The sequence below is a fragment of the Podarcis muralis genome, chromosome 1, assembly GCF_964188315.1.
Source record: "Podarcis muralis chromosome 1, rPodMur119.hap1.1, whole genome shotgun sequence".
NCBI classification, from domain to species: Eukaryota; Metazoa; Chordata; class Lepidosauria; order Squamata; family Lacertidae; genus Podarcis; species Podarcis muralis.
In genome coordinates, this window is record NC_135655.1 from 43,308,587 (window position 1) to 43,329,359 (window position 20,773).

The 20,773-nt window shown below is 44.8% G+C and overlaps 1 protein-coding gene across 1 annotated transcript in view; it reads left to right on the forward strand.

Moving 5' to 3' along the window:
* The first annotated feature begins 13,517 nt into the window (after positions 1-13,517).
* The window catches only part of ITPKA (inositol-trisphosphate 3-kinase A), a 56,976-nt gene continuing 49,720 nt past the window's right edge, over positions 13,518-20,773 (forward strand). Inside the window, exon 1 of the mRNA XM_028723318.2 lies at positions 13,518-14,481. Within this exon, the coding sequence (XP_028579151.2) occupies positions 14,038-14,481 (444 nt within the window). The 5' untranslated portion in view covers positions 13,518-14,037. The remainder of the gene's footprint in view (positions 14,482-20,773) is intronic.

Sequence of the window (20,773 nt, forward strand, 5' to 3'; positions counted from 1 at the left end):
TCTCCCTCACTCTGTTCCATGCTTCATTGTTTTGCAACTTTAACAACAGCAGCAAAAGTCACACTGTCCCAATAAATAACCTGTTTTTACTCTCAGTCAGGGAAGAAGAGTGGTCTGTCAAACTGCAGATGACTCATTAATGAACCTTATCAGTTCCTTAGCTAGTTCACAGACTTCTTTCATGCTTCCGTCCAACTGAACTGAGCAAATATACTTCCAATTAAATCTCCGAGGATGTGGACAGGCTGCTTGGACGAGTGAAGCCAACCACCTGTCTCCTGGATCCTTGCCCATCCTGGCTTATAAAAGCTAGCCGGAAAGGACTGGGCGATGGGCTTTGTGGGGTGGTGAATGCTTCCCTCCGTGAGGGAGCCTTCCCAGACCCGCTGAAAGAGGCGGTTATTAAACCGCTTCTTAAAAAACCATCTTTAGATGCGGCCACAATGGCCAATTATTGCCCAGTCTCAAATCTTCCATTCTTGGGCAAGGTGATTGAGCGAGTGGTTGCTGAACAACTCCAGGCACGCCTGGAAGAAGTGGACCATTTGGATCCCTTCCAGTCAGGATTCAGGCCTCATCATGGGACTGAAACTGCCTTGGTCGCACTGGTTGATGATCTCCGGCGGGCTAGGGACAAAGGTGAGAGCTGTTTCCTAGTTCTGCTGGATCTCTCAGCGGCGTTTGATACCATCGACCATAACATCCTTCTGGACAGTCTTGAGGGGCTGGGAGCTGGGGGCACTGTCATACAGTGGTTCCGCTCCTTCCTCCTGGGTCGTGTTCTGAAAGTGGTGGTGGGGGATGAGTGTTCAGACCCCTGGGCTCTCACTTGTGGGGTGCCTCAGGGTTCTGTCCTCTCCCCCATGCTTTTCAACATTTACATGCAGCCACTGGGAGAGATCATTAGGAGGTTTGGGCTGGGTGTTCATCAGTATGTGGATGATACCCAGCTCTACCTCTCTTTTAAATCAGAACCAGTGAAGGCGGTGAAGGTCCTGTGTGAGTGTCTGGAGGCGGTTGGAGGATGGATGGCGGCTAACAGATTGAGGTTGAATCCTGACAAGACAGAAGTACTGTTTTTGGGGGACAGGAGGCGGGCAGGTGTGGAGGATTCCCTGGTCCTGAATGGGGTATCTGTGCCCCTGAAGGACCAGGTGTGCAGCCTGGGAGTCATTTTGGACTCACAGCTGTCCATGGAGGCACAGGTCAAATCTGTATCCAGGGCAGCTGTTTACCAGCTCCATCTGGTACGTAGGCTGAGACCCTATCTGCCTGCGGACTGTCTCACCAGAGTGGTGCATGCTCTGGTTATCTCCCGCTTGGACTACTGCAATGCGCTCTACGTGGGGCTACCTTTGAAGGTGACCCGGAAACTACAACTAATCCAGAATGCGGCAGCTAGACTGGTGACTGGGAGCGGCCGCCAAGACCACATAACACCGGTCTTGAAAGACCTACATTGGCTCCCAGTACGTTTCCGAGCACAATTCAAAGTGTTGGTGCTGACCTTTAAAGCCCTAAACGGCCTCGGTCCAGTATATCTGAAGGAGCGTCTCCTCCCCCATCGTTCTGCCCGGACACTGAGGTCCAGTTCCGAGGGCCTTCTGGCGGTTCCCTCACTGCGAGAGGCCAAGTTACAGGGAACCAGGCAGAGGGCCTTCTCGGTAGTGGCGCCCGCCCTGTGGAACGCCCTCCCATCAGATGTCAAAGCGATAAACAACTACCTGACATTCAGAAGACATCTGAAGGCAGCCCTGTTCAGGGAAGTTTTTAATATGTGACATTTTTGTGTATTTTTCATCTTTGTTGGAAGCCGCCCAGAGATGGGCGGGGTACAAATAAATTATTATTATTATTATTATTATTATTATTATTATTATTATTATTATCATCATCATCATCATCAAATTCCAAGTCCTTTTAGCGTTATTCAGTGCCTCCCCACTGCCCCCCCCCCCATTCCATGCCGGAGCGAAAGCCAGGTATTAAGACAAACTGTCCCTAGGGGAAATTTGCAAGGATAATTACCTTCAATCATCCTTGTTTTTCCTTCACCAACGATCTCCCGCTGTCATGGGAGCTGTCTCCATTAAGGCAGTCCGGAACCAGAACGCCAGGAAATCATTCTCATGGTGGAAAAAACACTGTGTTCGAACCAGTCTCCAAATTTATGGAAATGACAAGTTTCCCTTTGGAATGTTTAATAAACAATTGACTATAGAAAACACAGAGTAACTTCTATGATCATACATTTTAGAATAAACCAGTGTCCAGCAACGGGAAACAAAGAAACTTGCCACTGATATTTGGAACTAGGATTGCCCGATCCTCTCAGATATCAGGGAAATTATCAATATGACCCATAGCTAGAGATCTATGGCATTTCGGGCTTCAGTATGCTGTGTATTTATTGTATATCAGGCAACAACACAGCACCCCAGAATTAATTGCTAGATATTTCTCTTTCATTTAAAGTTTTTCTAAATTTCAACAGCACCACCCGATGGTAGCTTTGATTCTTGCAGGATTAACTTTAAATGTGAGTGATCTGTTCCATTCCATTTCTGCAAGATTCCCTTTCTCAAGGTAAGGTCTTCTGTACATTGTGTCCCATCTCCACCTACTACCTGATCACGTTTATAAAGTTATCGACAAGTGGAATGGACAGGTTTGTGACCTGTTTTTCATGTAATATAGCTAGCCGCTGTATAATCTGACTTCATGGTGAATGCTCACCCCAGTTATTCTTACAGTGGCATTTTTCATTTCTGTGCTAGATAAATCCATGCTGTTTGAAAAAGAAATCCTACCTGATTTAGGCCTTGCAATTCCAGATGCTATCTGGAATAAGTGGAGCTTGCTTGAAGGAGATAATTTAAGAGTGGGGTGGAAGCAGAGCGTCTTTACACCTATTTTTATCATCCATTCTTTTCATCAGTACTTGACTCTCCTATGCAGATTAAGTGATTGAAATATACTACCAGATATGAGCTGAATGTCTCTCTGATGTTTCATGTTGCCAAGCAACACTTTATCTAATATGATGTGCTCAAGGAAATAACCATCCTCAAACTGAAAGGGGAAGCATTTCCCTTCAGCCAGGTCCTCCAGGTGTTTCCACAGCTTTCCACCCTTGAAAATAAGGATCGTGACCTAAGGAAACTCTGAACAATAAAATGCAATAAAATCACACACTTCTGTTTGTCTGTAAATATCTATCACGGGGTGGGCACAAACAAAAGGGAGAGGTGATTTTCACATGTTTCCCTTTCTTGTGGCAGCCACCTAAAAATCTGCTCAGCAGGGCTAGGGGAGTTGGAACGGAGGATTTTATGGGAATGAGGGAATTGGCTAAAATAGTTGTCTTCCTCCAAATCCGGTTGCCAAAATCTCCACCGGATTGAAGCCCCTTCTGTTCTGTGGTGAGTAGAAGCTGATTCAAAGTCCAGGTAGTACACACAGAGAGCCTTTCGAGCTTAATTGTTTGAGGAGCGCGGCTTGAAAGATTTCAGCTGGGCCAGTGAACCCTTCCTTCCACCTTCATTTTCTATCCTCAGTATCAGCCGCTAGAGGTCAGTCTCCCCTTGAAACAGAGAAAGTTGCCTTAGAACATAAGCAGCCCAGGTAAGACCAAAGGCTCAACTAGTCCAGTAGCATCTTCTTACAGGGACCAACCAGATGCATGTGGGAAGCCTGCAAGGTGGACCTCAGAGCAACAACATTCTCCCCACATATGGTTCAGTTTCAGCCCAGGCTTCATGATCTGTTCAGACAGGGGAGAAATCATATCAGTACTTGGATTGTGGAAAGAGCTTCATTAGCAAGGCACATCTCACCCCACATGAAATAATTCACACAGGGTTGAAAAACCATTCAAATGCTTAGAATGTGGAACGAGCTTCAATCATAAGACCAGTCTGACCTCACGTACAAAAAAATCCATACGGGAGGGAAACCATAAAAAGCAAGTCTAGAGTGAGAGACCAGGGTGATGTCTCGATGAACTCTTCTTGTTGTGAGACTTTTAATGGGTGAGCTGAGAGTTTGTTTGGAGCCTGGACAAGATCCTGGAGGTGGCGAGGGTAGGTCAGAAGGAAAATGAAATTATATTGATTTATATCGATGAATAACATTGCATTAATGTAATTTGTATATGTAATTGTGTGTTTGTATTTTGTTTTTGTTTTTGTTGTCCATTGATGCTTCAGTTTTTTGTACACCTTTTAGATATATATTTTTATATATTAAGTGGTATAGCAATTAAATAGTAATAGTAATAATTCCCAGAGAGGCACACTGTCTCTGGAGGTTACATAGCTATTGTGATTAAGTAATCATTGATAGCTTTACCCTCCATAAATTTACCTAGTCCTCATTTGACACTGTTGGTAGCAATCACTATATTTTGTGGGAGCAAATTCCACAGTTCAACTCTGGAATGTGTAAATACTGACTCTTGTCTGTCCCAAATCGTCCAACAATCAGCTTCATTTGATGTCCATGTTCCAGCAGTACAGTGGTACCTCGGGCTAAGTACTTAACCTGAAGCACCAGTTTAGCTAATGGGGCCTCCTGCTGCCCCCATGCCACCGCAGCACGATTTCTGTTCTCATCCTGAAGCAAAGTTCTTAACCTGAAGCACTATTTCTGGGTTAGCGGAGTGTGTAACCTGAAGCGTATGTAACCTGAAGCGTATGTAACCCGAGGTACCACTGTATTAGAAAAACTTTTCTCTATTCACTTTCTCCACACCATTCCTAATTTTTATATCTCATGACCCCTTTTACTCACCCTTTCTCTAAACTTTCCCCATAGAAGAGTTCCTTCAACCTCTCCATCATTTTGGTTGTCCTTTGGGGGAATCTTCCCCAGCTCTACAATATCCTTTCTGAGGTGAGGCAACAAGAACTGTACACAGTACTCCAAGTGTGGTCACACAGCCAATTTGTATGATGGCACCATGATATTGGCAGCTTCATTTCCAATCCCCTTTCCACTGCACACCTTTGAGGGATTCACTCTGACCCCAAGGTCTCATTCCTGGTCACTCGCTACCAGTTCAGACCCTCATGAACACATATAGAATATGTGAGATATTCTCGTTTTCTATTTTTATTATGAGGAATATCCAGTCATGTGGGACCTAACATGATTAGTGTCAGTGTTTAGAGTTTTGCCAAAGACTGACTGTCATCTTGAAACTGGGAACCCATGGGACAAGGAACAGATATAGCCTCTTACTGTACAGGCAACCCTTTATTTGTGTGTGCTCGGCACATGCAAAATGACTGGCATGTGCACTGTTTTGGACCCCGAAATGGGGTGGGCTTACACACACCACACCGATGCATGTGATTCGTCAAAACACAACCCCCGTGCAAATGGGGACTTGCCTGTACTCCTTTCCCATCTCCACATTACTGAATTACAGTTGTACCTTGGAAGTTAAACAGAATCCATTCTAGAAGTAAGTTCGACTTCCAAAACGTTCAGAAATCAAAGCGCAGCTTCTGATTGGTTGCAAGAAGCTCCTGCAGCCAATCAGAAGCCACGGAAGCCCCATCGGATATTCGGGTTCCAAAGAATGTGTGCAAACCGGAACACTCACTTTTGAGTTTCAGGCGTTCAGGAATCAAAATGTTCGAGTACCAAGGCATTTGGGATCCAAGGTAATCTGTCTTTTGGGGAAATAAAGTACAGTGGTACCTCGGATTACATACACTTCAGGTTACATACGCTTCAGGTTACAGACTCCGCTAACCCAGAAATAGTACCTCAGGTTAAGAACTTTGCTTCAGGATGAGAACAGAAATCACTGGCTGGCGGCACAGCGGCAGTGGGAGGCCCCATTAGCTAAAGTGGTGCTTCAGGTTAAGAACAGTTTCAGGTTAAGAACAGACCTCCAGAACGAATTAAGTACTTAACCCGAGGTACCACTGTACTTCATTTGGGAGTAATGATTCCATGGACACAAAACCATCCACTACTGGTCCACTGGGGCAGCCAGGCTTCTGTTGAGCGGGGTACGCTGCTGCCGCTGCCAAGTTTATATATGTACAGAGTGCAAAGAAATGCATGGAATCCACCTCAGAGGTCTCTAGGATATACAGAGTCATACTTCACCCATAGTATAACGCTGGGTATTTTACTCGTAAATAACAATAATAACAAAATGGACTACTATGTTTTCAAATTCCTGATTGCATAAAAATATGTATGAACTACCACAAACACAGGTTCCCACCTCTAGAAGAACCATGATCAATGAAATTATATTCCAAATTATCTTAAGGGATCTGTAATAACATCCCATAATTTGCAAAATAGTAAAGATGTGGTAGGGGCGTGCAGTCACAAGATTTGCCTTGTATCTGTGTCCACAGTGTTTTGAAACTACCCAATCTGTTTCAGATCTGCTCTGCGTTGTTCTGTTTCAATTTGTTATTCAGGTATAAAACTGATCTGTTAAGTCTGAAGTTTTATTTTAACACACACCCCTCAAAAATGGCTATACTAATCTTTTTTTCTCACATAAGTGAACAAAATTTGCAGACAACAGAGCCACCCCACCCCTGGAGTGAATTAAACCTGAGAAATTTCAGGCAGATCTGTACAAAGGTTTTTGTGTAGGTAACCTTTATATATATATCCTCTAACTTTTTTATTTTCTGCCAGAATGGGTTGGAAATTGCAGGTATGCTTGCCCCTTCTGGGGAGATGAAACCTGCTAAAATCCCCAAAGATGGGTGAAGCGCTTCCCCTCCAATAAAAATAAAAACCACACACCCTCCTCTAGTGGTGCAATCAGTTCAAAAACTGGGGGCATGAGGAAGATGTCCCTGGGTAAGAAATCTGCCAAATTTCAGACAAACAAGTCCAGCACCTATCATGCAAAGTGTTTTTAACTTTGTTATAAACAACTAGAAAAGCCAGGGTTTTTTTCACACCACCCTTCCTTTCCCGGAAGTACCCTCCTTGAGGGAAAAAGAGAGAGAGAAGTGATGAACATATGGCCATATTTGCAATGTGGCTTAGGGAGGCTTTGCGTTTCTGTTCTTTAATCAAAAGGGTATGTTCAAAGAGCGAAAAACAACACACACACCAACCTGCTACCATCCTGCAACAAAGTACTTGTGGATACATTTCTTTTCACCATTTAGTTAAATTATAAGGAATTTCCCTGCTAGAAATAGAAAGCTATGATATATGAAACTCCAGCAGTAAAGTAATTACCTAAAATGATACATTGCAACTGTCAGGAAGAAAACTGAAAGCCCAAGTATGTAGGAGTGCATATGACAGCATCTCTGAGAACTGGCAGGAAAACAGGAGTTTTCATCCTGATTTTAGTCTCATCCCCATCTTGATTCAAGACATGTCAGGCGATGGATCATCTCTCTGTGCCTCCGTGGACACTTCAGAAAAATAGCAGAAGTGCTTGTTCAGTTGCTTAATCGTGCATGAGGGCCCACAGTTCTTCTGTGACAGATTCCAGTAAGATATAATTCACCTTCACCTATGATGTCAGATAAATTTAGAGAAAGGCCATTTTGGAGGCTTCGTTAATAAATATGAACAAAAACCTTCAAGGTGAAAGTTCTTAACACTTCCTCTTGCATTCATGGGATGTTTCACTATTTCTTTAAAAACCTACCTAGCATGACATGGGTGTAATGTTGCGTTGCAAGATACTACGAGCTCTCTGCTGTCCTACTGTTAACTAGGGCAAACTGGATATGTTATTCAGTGGTACCTCGGGTTAAGTACTTAATTTGTTCCGGAGGTCTGTTCTTAACCTGAAACTGTTCTTAACCTGAAGCACCACTTTAGCTAATGGGGCCTCCTGCTGCTGCCGCGCCGCCAGAGCACTATTTCTGTTCTCATCCTGAAGCAAAGTTCTTAACCTGAAGCACTATTTCTGGGCTAGCAGAGTCTGTAACCTAAAGCGTATGTAACCCGAGGTACCACTGTATTCACATGAAAAACAAAGCTAGCATTTGTATTGCAGCCGAATCGCCCAGACAACTTCCAAAACACTGCAACTTAATTTGTTCCCTCTTTGTTACTCTGTCCCCAAGCCCATAACTAGCTCAGCGCTAGCTTCTCTCTCATCCATCTGTTGTCCTCTGTGCCAGCCAGGACAAAGTTTTGTGTGTCAGTATGTGGATTTGTAAAGTGAACAACTCCGCAACCATTGCAGTACACAGTTTAGGGCAAGAGATAATTTATAGCAAAAGATAGAAGCTTTCCGTGTATAAAGTCTGCTTACCAAACGGACATCACGTCAGACTTAAGGATATTTCAGCAGCAAGTGAATGATGCTCAATTATATATGTAAATTAATGAAGAGAGATGAAGATGCTTCCCAAAAGACATGTGCACGATCACCAAAGTACTTGAAAATCCAGCTCTGGTTCCACTTTGACTGCCGGTGGGAGGGGGTGGGGATGCCATTGCACTCCGTTTTGCTGAAATGTGCTATGGAAACAAATCAGGTGCTGATTTAACAACACTTCAAATAGCCTGATTAAATGCCTGTTCATTATTCAGCACATGCAGCCATATTGATACCATGGGAGTGATGATTCCTGTGAACTGCATGAGCCCCTAGCTGCACACTCGCATGTGTGCATTCATGGCACAATTACACATCACTGTGATCTGAGGACAGATCATTATCTATGCCAGACTTCACTAACCTGGTGTCCTTCATGTGCTGTTGGACTCCAAGATCCATCAGCCAGCATGGCCAATAGTCAGGACTGATGGGAGATGCAGTCCAATAACATACTGAGGGCATTAGACTGGGGAAGGCTGAGGCAGGCTTCCTTTCCTTCTTCTTGTTCCCTTTTCTCTGGAGCAATTGGAGAATGTACCCTACAGGTAGGCTTGCTGTCCCCACAGAAAGACCACGGGCCATGCCTGCCTGCTTGAGATCACAGAAAAGGAATTCTCAGTACAAATGGCGTCGCCCACAAAACATGGGGAAGTGCATACCTGGACAGATATTTGTGTCTCTGAAATATACTCGGAGTTGAGTGTGAATTTCATGCTCTTTATTCAGCTCATAGTAGCAATGAATAAAACTTTCCCCAAAATGTCTAGCTATATATACATTATTTACACAATGGGCCCCGCGTGATTGGCTAATTCCAGGCTGCTCCTGTACGCCAATCAGGTTGCGGATTCACCTCTTCCAGAAGCCTGATTGGCTGCTCCTGCAGGCCAATCAGGTCGCTGATTCACTTCAACCTGGAGCTGGATTGGGTGGCTCCTGCAGACCAATTAGACTGCTGCATTCTGGATCCTATTGTTCTAGGATTCAGCTCAATACAGTGGTACCTTGGGTTACAGATGCTTCAGGTTACAGACTCTGCTAACCCAGAAATAGTACCTCGGTTTAAGAACTTTGCTTCAGGATGAGAACAGAAATCGTGCTCTGGCGGTGTGGCGGTAGCAGGAGGCCCCATTAGCTAAAGTGGTGCTTCAAGTTAAGAACAGTTTCAGGTTAAGAATGGACCTCCGGAACAAATTAAGTACTTAACCCGAGGTACCACTGTACATAACACCACCTCATTATTTCTTTGACTTCTTCAGAAACAGCTTTCTCCATTAACCATACCATGTGATGATCATCAGAGGGCTAGGAAGAATACAAGCCAAGTGGAACTGTCACTTGGCCCTCATGAGTTTCCTTGTAATCTTAAGAGAATCATGCATGTTGTTTGGACACAGAAGTTGTTGAAACTTGCAGAACTGAATCTGGAGATAAACTGATTTAATAAAAATGTGTGTGGGTGTTTCGCGGGGGGGGGGGGGGAGTTTTTCTGCCTCCTCTACTGGTCGTAGGTTGTGTAAGAATGCATGTACCACTTCATGAACCACTGTAAAGATTATCCTTGCTAGTTTAAAACCCTGTTTTTAGGGAACCTTTCCTCTGTTGAAGGCTGCATTCCCATAAGGACGATCTGTAGGGAGCCGGAGCCAGAATCCTGCAGGGCTATCCGTTCCTCTTTCGGCCACTCCATTTTCTTTCTCGGCTTCTTTCTCTACATCTGAGACAGCTGCCCTGCCCTGCATTCCTTTCTGGCAACTTTAGGTGGGTCGGGCCAGAGGCAAAAGGAGGCAGAGCAATGGGAATGTAAATTTTACTTCTGTATGGTAGACAGTTGCTACACACTCACATACCTATTTCTATCCAGGAAAGAAGGCATTATGCAAGAGGCATTATGAGAGTTCAAGGACAAACTCCAGCCAGGCAAAAACCCAAAAAGAGTGCAGAGCAGAGCTGTCATGGAGGTGGTCTGGGAAGATGGCATGTGTGACCTGACTGAGGCCTGCATTTGGCTCCTGGGCTGGAGGTTCCTGACCCCTGCTCTAGCTACAAGCCTGAACTCAGTTCTCCCCCCCATCTTCTCACTGCTCCATTTATTTTAGCCAACCATTCCTATCTCCCCCTTCCCCCTGCTTTCCTCCTGTGTTACCTCACCCACATATAATTAACTTGAGGGCCACATGTGTTTCCTAGGATGCAAGTTCCCTACCCCTTCTTTCAAAGGCGGACTTTCTGGTCACATTCAGATGAGCAAATCAAGACTTAATAAGTCGACATGTGTGCAACCTTACACATGTAGTTGCTTCATTCTTTCCTTAGTGTGAGCGACTGAACAAACCAGGGAGATGCAGTTAACCATTGTTTCCTGTTACATCCCAAAACAGGAACTATGGTTAATGGCTTTTGAGCAAACTAGGATGCACGAGCCAAATTTAAACTTTGTATACATTTTCTGGATTGTTTGAAAACCATTAATCATAATCTTTGGTTGGTGCATAACAGGAAGCTAAGGCTAACTTAGTTTTCTTGCTTGAACAAAGGGAGCTGTGAGGTGGCTTTGTGCTTATTATCTCGGCTTATTAAGCTGAGATTTGATTGTTGTTCATGTCCTTTCAGTGTGCGTTTGGAGTGTGGTATGATGGTAAATTATATTAATTAAAGGATATTAGTTAGTATCCTACTAAGCATAGAAATTTGAAGTTAATCAATCCATGACACAAAAGGATACTTTTTCATAGGTTTATTTATGATGCCTGCATTCCTAAATTCCAGTAACAATTTACGGAAGCAGTGGAAGCAGTGTGAAAAAGGAAAAACACTTTAAATTGCTATTTACAGGTACATTGGAGTGTTTTAGGGCCCCCCTTTTTATTGATGCTTTAGAATCTAGCCACCTGCTGACAAAGTTTAGGCTGCAATCTTATACCCACATTTGTTGAAAGTTACACTCCATTAAACTCAATGGTGCTTAACTCTGAGCAGACATGCATAGGATTGTGCTGTTTGTCTTTTGAGAAAGGAAAGAATGCAAAGGACCTTGGATGTCATATTTTTCAGGAACACTTCCATGGGTCACATGCATGTCCTTCAACAGTTCTCAACCAATTGGTAACATTTCCAAAAAGGGAATATTGGTTGCCATCAATGAAGGAAGAAAATGCTGCACTTAACTGTCTCCATCGCTTGTACCAAAACTGACAGCAAAACTGGTTTAATACAGGGGGGAGTGTAGACTTCTTTCAGCCCCAGCTGGCATGGCCAATACTCATTGCCATCGTAAATAATTTTATAAGTACAGTAGTAGCAGTGTAGTGAACCAATACAGGATACACAATTAAGGCTCAGGGATCACAGCCCTCCCAGGTATCTTATCCCCACAAATGATCAGAATAACACCCTAAAACTATAGCTCAACCTTTTACCCGCTTCTGATACTTAAATTTCCACTTAACTGAGAAGTGTGAGAGACTCCCTGTCATTCCATTTCCTGTGGTGGCCAATCAGCTCTCTGCCCACCCCAGCCAATCACGAAACCGTCACTGTGGGAAGCAATTCCCACATCTGTCTCTAGGGGGTGGAAACCCTTTTTTTAAAAAAAAAGCAACAACTCTCACCTGAAGAACTCCTTTGGGCTTCCACTCTTGTCATTCTGTTCCCTCATCAGCAGCACTAGCCAATCAGAGTAGCCCCTCTGGGCCCAAGAAGTAACTTAGGGTTTGGGCTGCTGTTCTGAATCACCTGCCTGCCTAAAGATTGCATCTGATATTCCATTTCAATCATCCTGACCAATCACAGGTGTGTTTTCTTCTGTGGGGGTTGGGGGTATGGATCTTTGCACAGCCAGACTGAGTAGCAGTAGCAGCTCTGTGAGTGGAAATTTGACAGAATATTATTCTGGTATATTTTTTTTTGTGTGATAAGGAGGGCTAGAGGCTGAAGGCAGAAAAATGCTGGACTTGAATTATGCCTGCCCTGGGTACTGTATTTTATTTTTTACTCATGTTGAGTAACCCTGATGGGGGCAGGGAAAGAGTTTACATTCCTACTTCTTCTTTCACATTTTTTCCTCTTTTTTCTGTTCCTTTGCTCCTCTGAATCAACCTCTTCTCTTTTCCTCACTTCCTTTGTCCCAGAGTTACAGTTCTGGCCTTTTAGGTCAGCTTCATTTTCATATTTCTCTTCTTAATGGTGCAACCCACAAATACATTTCCACTCTGTAGCTTGTCCCATTGACTTCAATACGGTTTGCTCCCAAGTAAATGGGTACAGAATTACAGCTTTACATAACAAGCCTAACCTTGTCTACTCTAAGTAAATCCTTTTGAATTATATGGGGCTTATTCCCAGGTGAGTGGGGCTGAGATTGCAACATTAGGCATGTTTTCCAGTTGTGAATTAACAAGGATTTGAGAGGCTACTCTAGTGACTAAGTAATATATATATGCAACTAATTGAAGGGGTGTGAAAAAATAAAGCTTTTCTTGGCTGTACCATTTTAGGTGCAGGTTGGGGAAAGAACATCTTTGAATGCTCTTTAATCTTAAAAACAAACTGTAAGAGCCTGTTCGATCAGGCCAATGGCCCATCTGCTCCAGCATCCTATTCTCAAACGAACTTTCAGGAACATAGAAAACCACCGTGCTGGGGAGAAGGGCTTCTCACTGACATGCTATTTTTCTATTTAAGGGAGATTTGGGAAAGAGAGAGAGAGGCTACGCTACTTCATTCAGCTGCATGGCTAAACTTAACCTCAGGATGCTGAATTCTGTAAATGACCCTGTTGGATTTGTGTGCTTTGCATTTGAAGTAAGTAATCAGAAGGGAAATGGGCCTCTCGTCCATAAAAATGGCTCTAGCCAAGAAGGAGCAGGAGAAGGAACCCTCTTCTCGCCTTATATCAATGTTTCAACTTGACCTTATCTGTTCCGCGCTCTTTCTATTATATTTAGTGGTGTGCTAGCCACGTTAGCTGCTCTGATCATCAGAAATGTTTGCGCTTGCCAACCGTCCCATCCCAAGTGGGCAAAGGCATTTCACGGTGCTGTTTCCTTGCGTAACCGAGCCCTGCCCGCCCCTGGTGCCACGCGAGGAGGCAGGAGGAGCGCGCTGAACTTTGTCCCTTTCCTGGGAGCTGAGTCGGGAGCTTTCGGGGCGGGGGAAGCGGGAAACTGTTCCCCGCCAAGCCTGAGGCGCGCTTCTTTCCGCCGAGCCGCGCGGCTTGGGGGGCGCTGTGCGCTTCTCCTTTCTCGCCGCAGTCGGGAGAGGAGTTTCATTGAAAGAGAAACCAAAGAGGGCCTGGCAGGGGCGGCGTCAGTTAAAAGTACACAGGGGAAGCAGGAGCGGGGCGAGGCGGGCCGGCCTGGCCGGGGCGGGGCGCTGGTGGCGGCTCCTCCTTCTCCGCGGTTGCCTGAGGCGCCTGACGGCAGCGTGGAGCAACAGTCTGGAGCGACCCATATGGGCCGACCGGGCTCTCGGAGCAGGCGAGCGTCGGTCTGACGGGGCGCGGGGCTGGCCATGCTCGCCCGCGTGAGGCGGCGGCTCGAGCCCTCCGGCGCGCCCTTCCCCGCGAAGAAGCCCGCCAGCGCGGGCTCTCCTGCTCCCCGGCCGCGCCGCTTGCAGTCTTCGCGGCGCGCCCACACAGTTGCTGGGCTGCGGGCGGCGGCTGTGGCAGCAGCAGCAGCTCCAGCTCGTTCTCCTCCTCCATGGAGCCCCGAGGCTCCCGCGACGGCAGTAGCGGCGACGGCAGCCCGGAGCTGGGCCGGGGCAAGCGGCTGAGCGTCGGTGAGCTGCGCTCGCTCTTCGAGGCGCGCTGCGCGGCGCCCAGCAGGCAGCTGCCCGAGCCGGCCAAGAGGAGCTGCCGGCCGCGCAACGGGGTGCTGCCGCCGGTGATCCCGCAGCTGACCGTCACCCCCGAGGACGACGCCGATGAGGCGCAGCGCAGCCCGGCCGGGCGCCCGCGGACGGAGCCCGACGGCGCCTGGCTCAGCGCGGACCTGCTGTCGTCGTCGCGCCGCCTGTCCACGTCGTCGCTCTCCTCCACCGGGTCGTCGTCGCTCTTCGAGGACTCCGAGGATGACCTGCTCAGCGACACGGAGAGCAGGAGCCAAGGCATCGTCCACCTGGAGCACGGCGAGGAAACGCACCAGGTACGGACAGCACGGGACCAGGAGGAGGAAGGGGCGCCGTGGCTGAGGCGCGGAGCGGCTGCCCGGGTTTCGGGCACAGGCGCTGCGCACGTGCGGGACCGGCTGCCTTCCTGGCAGCGGCGCCCCGTCAAGAGTTTAGTTGCCTCGGAAAGCTCAAATCGGCGAGTTAATCCGTAGCGCCGCGCTTTGGCACTGGGCCTTCTGCAGCCTGGAACGAGGTTCCTTCGCAGGTTGCACGATTCCGACAGGCAGCGCAATCTTAGACACTCAGCGCAGTTTTAGGCTACTCAGAAGGAAGCCCCACTGGGACTTGCTCCTAGGTATGTGTGCATAGGATTACGGCCTCACAGTGTAACTCTTATGCATGTTTACTCTGGAGTAAGCCCTTCTTTGCTCTGTGTCCAGCGGCGGATGGCTTCCGGCTAAGTGTACTTGCCTTATGCAGTACACTTGCAGCTTTGCTGTGAAATAAATGCTTTGTGTGCATAAGAAAAAGGCTACATGAAGATTACCTGTTGTGTAGAAGTTTGATAATTTCGCATGTGGGCCTTTTTCTCTGTGTGCGCATGCCGTTCCATCAGTAGATTGGTGCAAATACATACAGGGGAAACCTGCAGGCAAGGTAAATTCCATAAGGAAAGTGCATATGGGTTTTATAGTGGTGCCTTCTAGGCAGGAATAACTTGTAAAGCGGCAGTGACATTGATCTCATATGAGTACAGTGTTGTTTACTTTTGTTAAAGACACCTCCAGCAGATGGAAAACACTGTATAAGTGATAGATTTGTAGGCCTGTAGGCACAGCCTCTGCTGTGAATACAGCATAATGAGCAGTATGATCATATGCATGTACATCTGTATATGTAATATCCTGGATTTCTGCAATAATAGCATTGCCTCCCCTCCCACTCTGTTTCTTTTTTTGAGATGCTAGGATCACTGTGTGTAAGCTAAGATTTAACCAGTGCAATCTGGTCCTTAACTGCAGACTGAATAACTCTGTGAGGCGCATAAGTTTATATTGTGATGTTTTACCAACAGAAATTGTTCACGGCTTCTGTTTTGTATCCAGCTAAGACTGCGAATAATGCTAAAGCAAAGTCTTCCGTTCTGTGAACAGACCAGTGGTCTATCCTAGCTTTAAAAATGAAGGTGTACAACAAACAGGTCAATTTGGGAGTGATAAGACTCTCTCTCCCCCATTGTCTTGCCTTCCAGCAATGTTGGTTCAGAGCACCTGTTAATCCAGGACTTTCTGTAGTATGTAACAAGTATTAGTGTGGGAGCATTTGTCAGTGGACAAATATGGTGGGTGGCTCACATGTGGCTTCTTCACAGAACTGAATGTTTTAAGGCAGTGGATGGTTTAATGCCAATCAAGGGGGTTCATCACTCTCAAGCCAAGCATGTAAAAAATTGTAATATTTCAGATATGGGAATGTTATAATTCAGATGGTGATTCTTGAATGTTTCAAGTCAGTATGATTACTTGCCAGTGTTTCCATGAAAACCTGAGAACTAGAATAGATGGGTCTATTGAGTTCTGCGGTGCTTTGCCAGGGGTGGGTGTATAATGCAGCTTGCAGTTGCATGTTTCCAAGTATGGAGTCTTGAACTGAGAGTGAAATCGGGATCCTCTGTGTGTCTGAGAGTGCATTTCTAGCTTTAAAGGCTGTAAAAGATTCGGAAAATACGTATACTATATAATTCTGTTAGCTTTGTTAGCAAAGGTTGTCCTGCGGAGGTCTTCCTCCTTGCAATTCCTTGTTATCAAATTGGAAAGAAAATGAAATAGTAATGAAGGAGTGGGTGGAAAGCTTCACAGATAAGCCTGAAGTTGTATGACAGTTGCTGGTGAAATCCCAGCAACCAGAGGGGGGTGGAAGCAGGATTTCCACTGTTCGTGGCTGCCGTACCTTCCCTATGACTTTGTCTCTTCCCATGACTAGCAGACATAGAATGAAGTATGTTGTAAACCATTGGTTCAGTTTATGTAATATATTTTTCTTGCACACTGCCACCATGTGCATCCTAGGGTTGCGTTTGAATATCATGACATGTGAATGGTGCAATTATGGATAATGTTGGCAGCAATACCAGCGAATTACTACAGCACTTTTCATGAGTTCCACAATCTTGGGTATTGCTGCCAGCTTTATTAGTGAAGTGATTGCTTGTTTGGAATACATATTTTGGCTTACGAAACCAAGATATGAACAAGCCTTTGTGCTTATACACCTTGTCTTTGCACTGCAGCTTCCCTCCTTCTGTCGTAGTTGACCATTTCGTGGGATAATTACGTAACCATTGCTTCCTATTAAACATCTGAACTGGGAAACTATGGCTAATAAACTCGGAACAAACCATGGCTTGAAATCACAGTTTGAAGTTGGTTTCATATCTTGACTTGTTCCAAACTTCATTAATGTTGTTTTGTTACATCTTAACAGGAAACTATAGTTAATTAACACAGGGAATTTTCAATCATGGCATGCCAAGAAGGGAAGAGGGAAGGAGCAGTTCATAGACGGACCATACAGGCACAAGGTTGGTCTGTATCTCAGTTAAATATATGTATGAGCTGGAGCTAAGTTTTGATATGCTAGTGTATATCCAAGGAAAGCTGCAGAGGATATAATGTTCAGCCAAACCATGGCTTAGCACAAATGTGCAAGCATGAAAGTTCTCAGAGGTGACCCTGGTTCTTCTGCTGCTGCACGGCTGCAATGAAACCATGGTTAGGCTTAGCATGTTGTCCAAGCCAGGACTCAGGGTTTGTCTGAGGCAATCCCAGGTTCAGATGAAATGACATGGCTGAGTTTATAGCAGCGAAGCAGCAGGAAGACCAAAAGAGGAGCAAAACAACTGCAGTCTCCTCTCTGGGAGCAGCCTGCAAGCTTGCATGTTTGCCAAAGGTGGTACCTCGGTATAGTGGTACCTCGGGTTACAAACACCTCGGGTTACAAACACTTTGGGTTACAGACTCCGCTAACCTGGAAGTAGTACCTCGGGTTAAGAACTTTACCTCAGGATGAGAACAGAAATTGCGTGGCGGCAGCGGGAGGCCCCATTAGCTAAAGTGGTACCTTAGGTTAAGAACAGTTTCAGGTTAAGAAAGGACCTCTGGAACGAATTAATTTCGTAACCAGAGGTACTACTGTACATGTGAACTTGACCATTATTGTGTGAACAGGTCTTTGTGATCCCAAGTATACTTAGAATTCTCCCTAACACTGGATTGAGTTCAGAGGAGTTTACTCCCAAATATATTGGCTTAAGTTGGAGGCCTGGTACTGTTATCCTGTGTGTAACTGCCTGAGAACATTCTATTTCTTTCAGTGAAAGTTGAGTGCATTGAGGTTTAAAATACCACAGTGCAGTCTTATAGTGCATTTTCTTGGAGATAAACTCTGTTGAAATCAATAGAAATTGGCCCAAAACAAAACTGCAATCCTAGGCTACCCTGCTTCCTTGGGAGTAAGGCCTGTTGAATTCAGTAAGACTTCTGAATAGGCAGGATTTGGATTACACAGTAAATGCATGTAGATTTGGCAGTGATAATGCTTCTAGAAATGTACAAACTGATAAGGGCATATGGAAGAATGAGGACACTATGCTAGATGGCAGTTCATGTTGGTGATTAATTCTGTCCTATGGTCGGTTTGGTTCAGAAGTGTCCTATGCTGTAGCAGCTGTACAGGCTTTTAAAGGGGGGCAGTGCCTAGCATTTTATAAAGTGCTTTAAAGTGTTCCACTGCTTCACATGCAATATTTCAGTGATCCTCACTACATTCTTATAAGGTGAGCCAATATCCTTACTGTTAGAGCGACAATTTTTAGGCACACCTAAACCCATGGATTTCTGGTATATGCATTTTCTGCATATGGATTGCGCTACTAGCTGAAGTCTTTGATACCCCCTTCCTTCCACCCCTTCATAGCTTAGGTTTGTGTGAAAGTAGACAGACAGGCCCAGGTGAGCTTAAATTCTCATGCCTTTGTTAAATTAACTTTTGAGTTACAGATGGGTAGCCGTGTTGGTCTGCCATAGTCAAAACAAAAAAATTCCTTCCAGTAGCACCTTAAAGACCAACTAAGTTAGTTCTTGGTATGAGCTTTCGTGTGCATGCACACTGTGTGTATCTGAAGAAGTGTGCATGCACACGAAAGCTCATACCAAGAACTAACTTAGTTGGTCTTTAAGGTGCTACTGGAAGGAATTTTTTTGTTTTAACTTTTGAGGCAGTTCAAATTGAAGCACATCATGCCTTCTATATAGGATATTTGCCCTGCAGGTGTGTGAACGGGTTCATCCACCGTCACTTTATGATTTATGTTCACTGGAACTGTTGCAGGGTTTTTGCTTTGATGTAAGCATTGTCTTTCCAACATATTTTCTGTTTTGGGTAAACTGTTAGTCGGCTTTGATCAAATAATTCTAAGTCATCTTGTCAGTGTGGCAAGGAGAGACAGTGGATTGGTTTATACATAATGCCATAATACATAAAAAATTCTGACCAGCACTACAGCCAGTTTAATGGTCCTAGATATAAACAAATATTTAGGGGATATTCAGGGAGCAGGTGCCAACAGTTTCTTTGTAATTATAGCTTTCCCTCTCTTGAAGCTTTACTGTCTATTTATTTGCTTTTTTAACTGGACATATTTTAAATATTACTATAATTACTAGATTTTTATGACATTTTTCAAAGGTGTTAACCAGCAGGCATTTCATTCCCACCCACTTTTTGACTCGATACCAGTTTTAAAACTGCTTCTTGCTGTGTGTGTGACTGGGGATTGGGAGGTGTTTGGAATGATTAGCAAGCATACCGCTGTCCACTTTGGCAATAATTCGTTCTTTCCAGTAAATCTGTTCTGCAATTTGGCAGGTGCTCATTAACATAAAGTCTTTTTTTTTTTTTTAAAGGAAAGTAAGCTGTTTTTCATGGCATTTATGGCAGCTATTTTCCTTAGTTCTTATCACGGTTTTCTGGAGGAACTAGAACTGAAATCTGTTTTCCTTTGCAAATTCCTTTTCCTACCATATTGAGAGCACACAGAGCACTGTTAATAATAGACAACTCAGTCATTTGAGCAATTGGAACGGAATCCTTTCTAAGGAAAACAACTCTTTAAAAAAAAAAAAGGAATTGGAATGATGAATTAGAATATGTTGATAAAGCGTAGATACCACAAACTGGAGTAATACTCTTGGGACTGCATTATAAGAACAACAACAGTCAAGTGATTAGAGGAGACGAGTCATTCGACCTTTGGGCTGCTTTTAATCCATATGCTCATAGTCTCGTGGGTTTAGTTTTGCAGTTTTATGTGCTTTTTTAAATTGGGTCTATAAAATGAGCTGAAATAAACTCTTTTTTAATAGGGATGTTGCAATCTCAGATTACTTTAATATTTTTGCTTTATGTTCCTTAGTGGGAGCTAGGCATATGTATAACTAAAATGTATTTATCCTACTTCTCAGTCCAGAGATCCCCCCCAAAGTGGCTATCAATAAAGCAATTATATAATTAATGAAAACAAGCACACCCACCCACACCCTCCCAAGCCACAAGAAGCGACTGTAAAGCAGTATCAGTTTACATATAGCCCAAATGCTGTTGGAATAGATACAGGAAGCAAAGCTATTATAAAAAGCCACTTTGCATGCTGTTTGTTTACCTGTGACCACAGAAAGGTGGAGATTTTGTATGCTATTTCAAGTGTCTTGTTAGGCCATGGCAAAACATGCACAGAAATGTGGCTTGGATCAGTGTCAGATAATTGTAGGGTTCCAAGCTTTTCTTTTAGCAGGACTGAAAAAGCTGGATTGAGTTTTCATTCAGGCTGCCAGTCTGATCAGCATCAGGGATGTGTGTTCAGGATGGTACATGAGGGCCAAACTAAATGTGTCATGGAAGGTCTGTGAATAGGATCTTCTAATGGTTAACGACAGCTGCAACAAGACCCAATTCAGACAGCAGTGTTAAGGTGCCCATAGGTTCCCCCAGGAAGGTGGGGACAGGACGGATGGACACAAATAGCAGCAGGGATGGGGCAGCAATTTTCATTGTAGAAATTGTATGCATGGCATGCACCTCCTGTGGCTGCTTCTAATCCTTTAAATGCTATGGGAGTTTCTAGCATTGAATTGTAGAGTTGGGAGGGACCACCTACAATACAAGAATCAGGAAGGGGTTTGAGGGTTTTTTTTTTTTAAGCATTCATCCATATTCGCCCCTAGACAGGAGAGGGAGATGCCCCCTGCCTCAGTTCCTGGAAGTGACTCA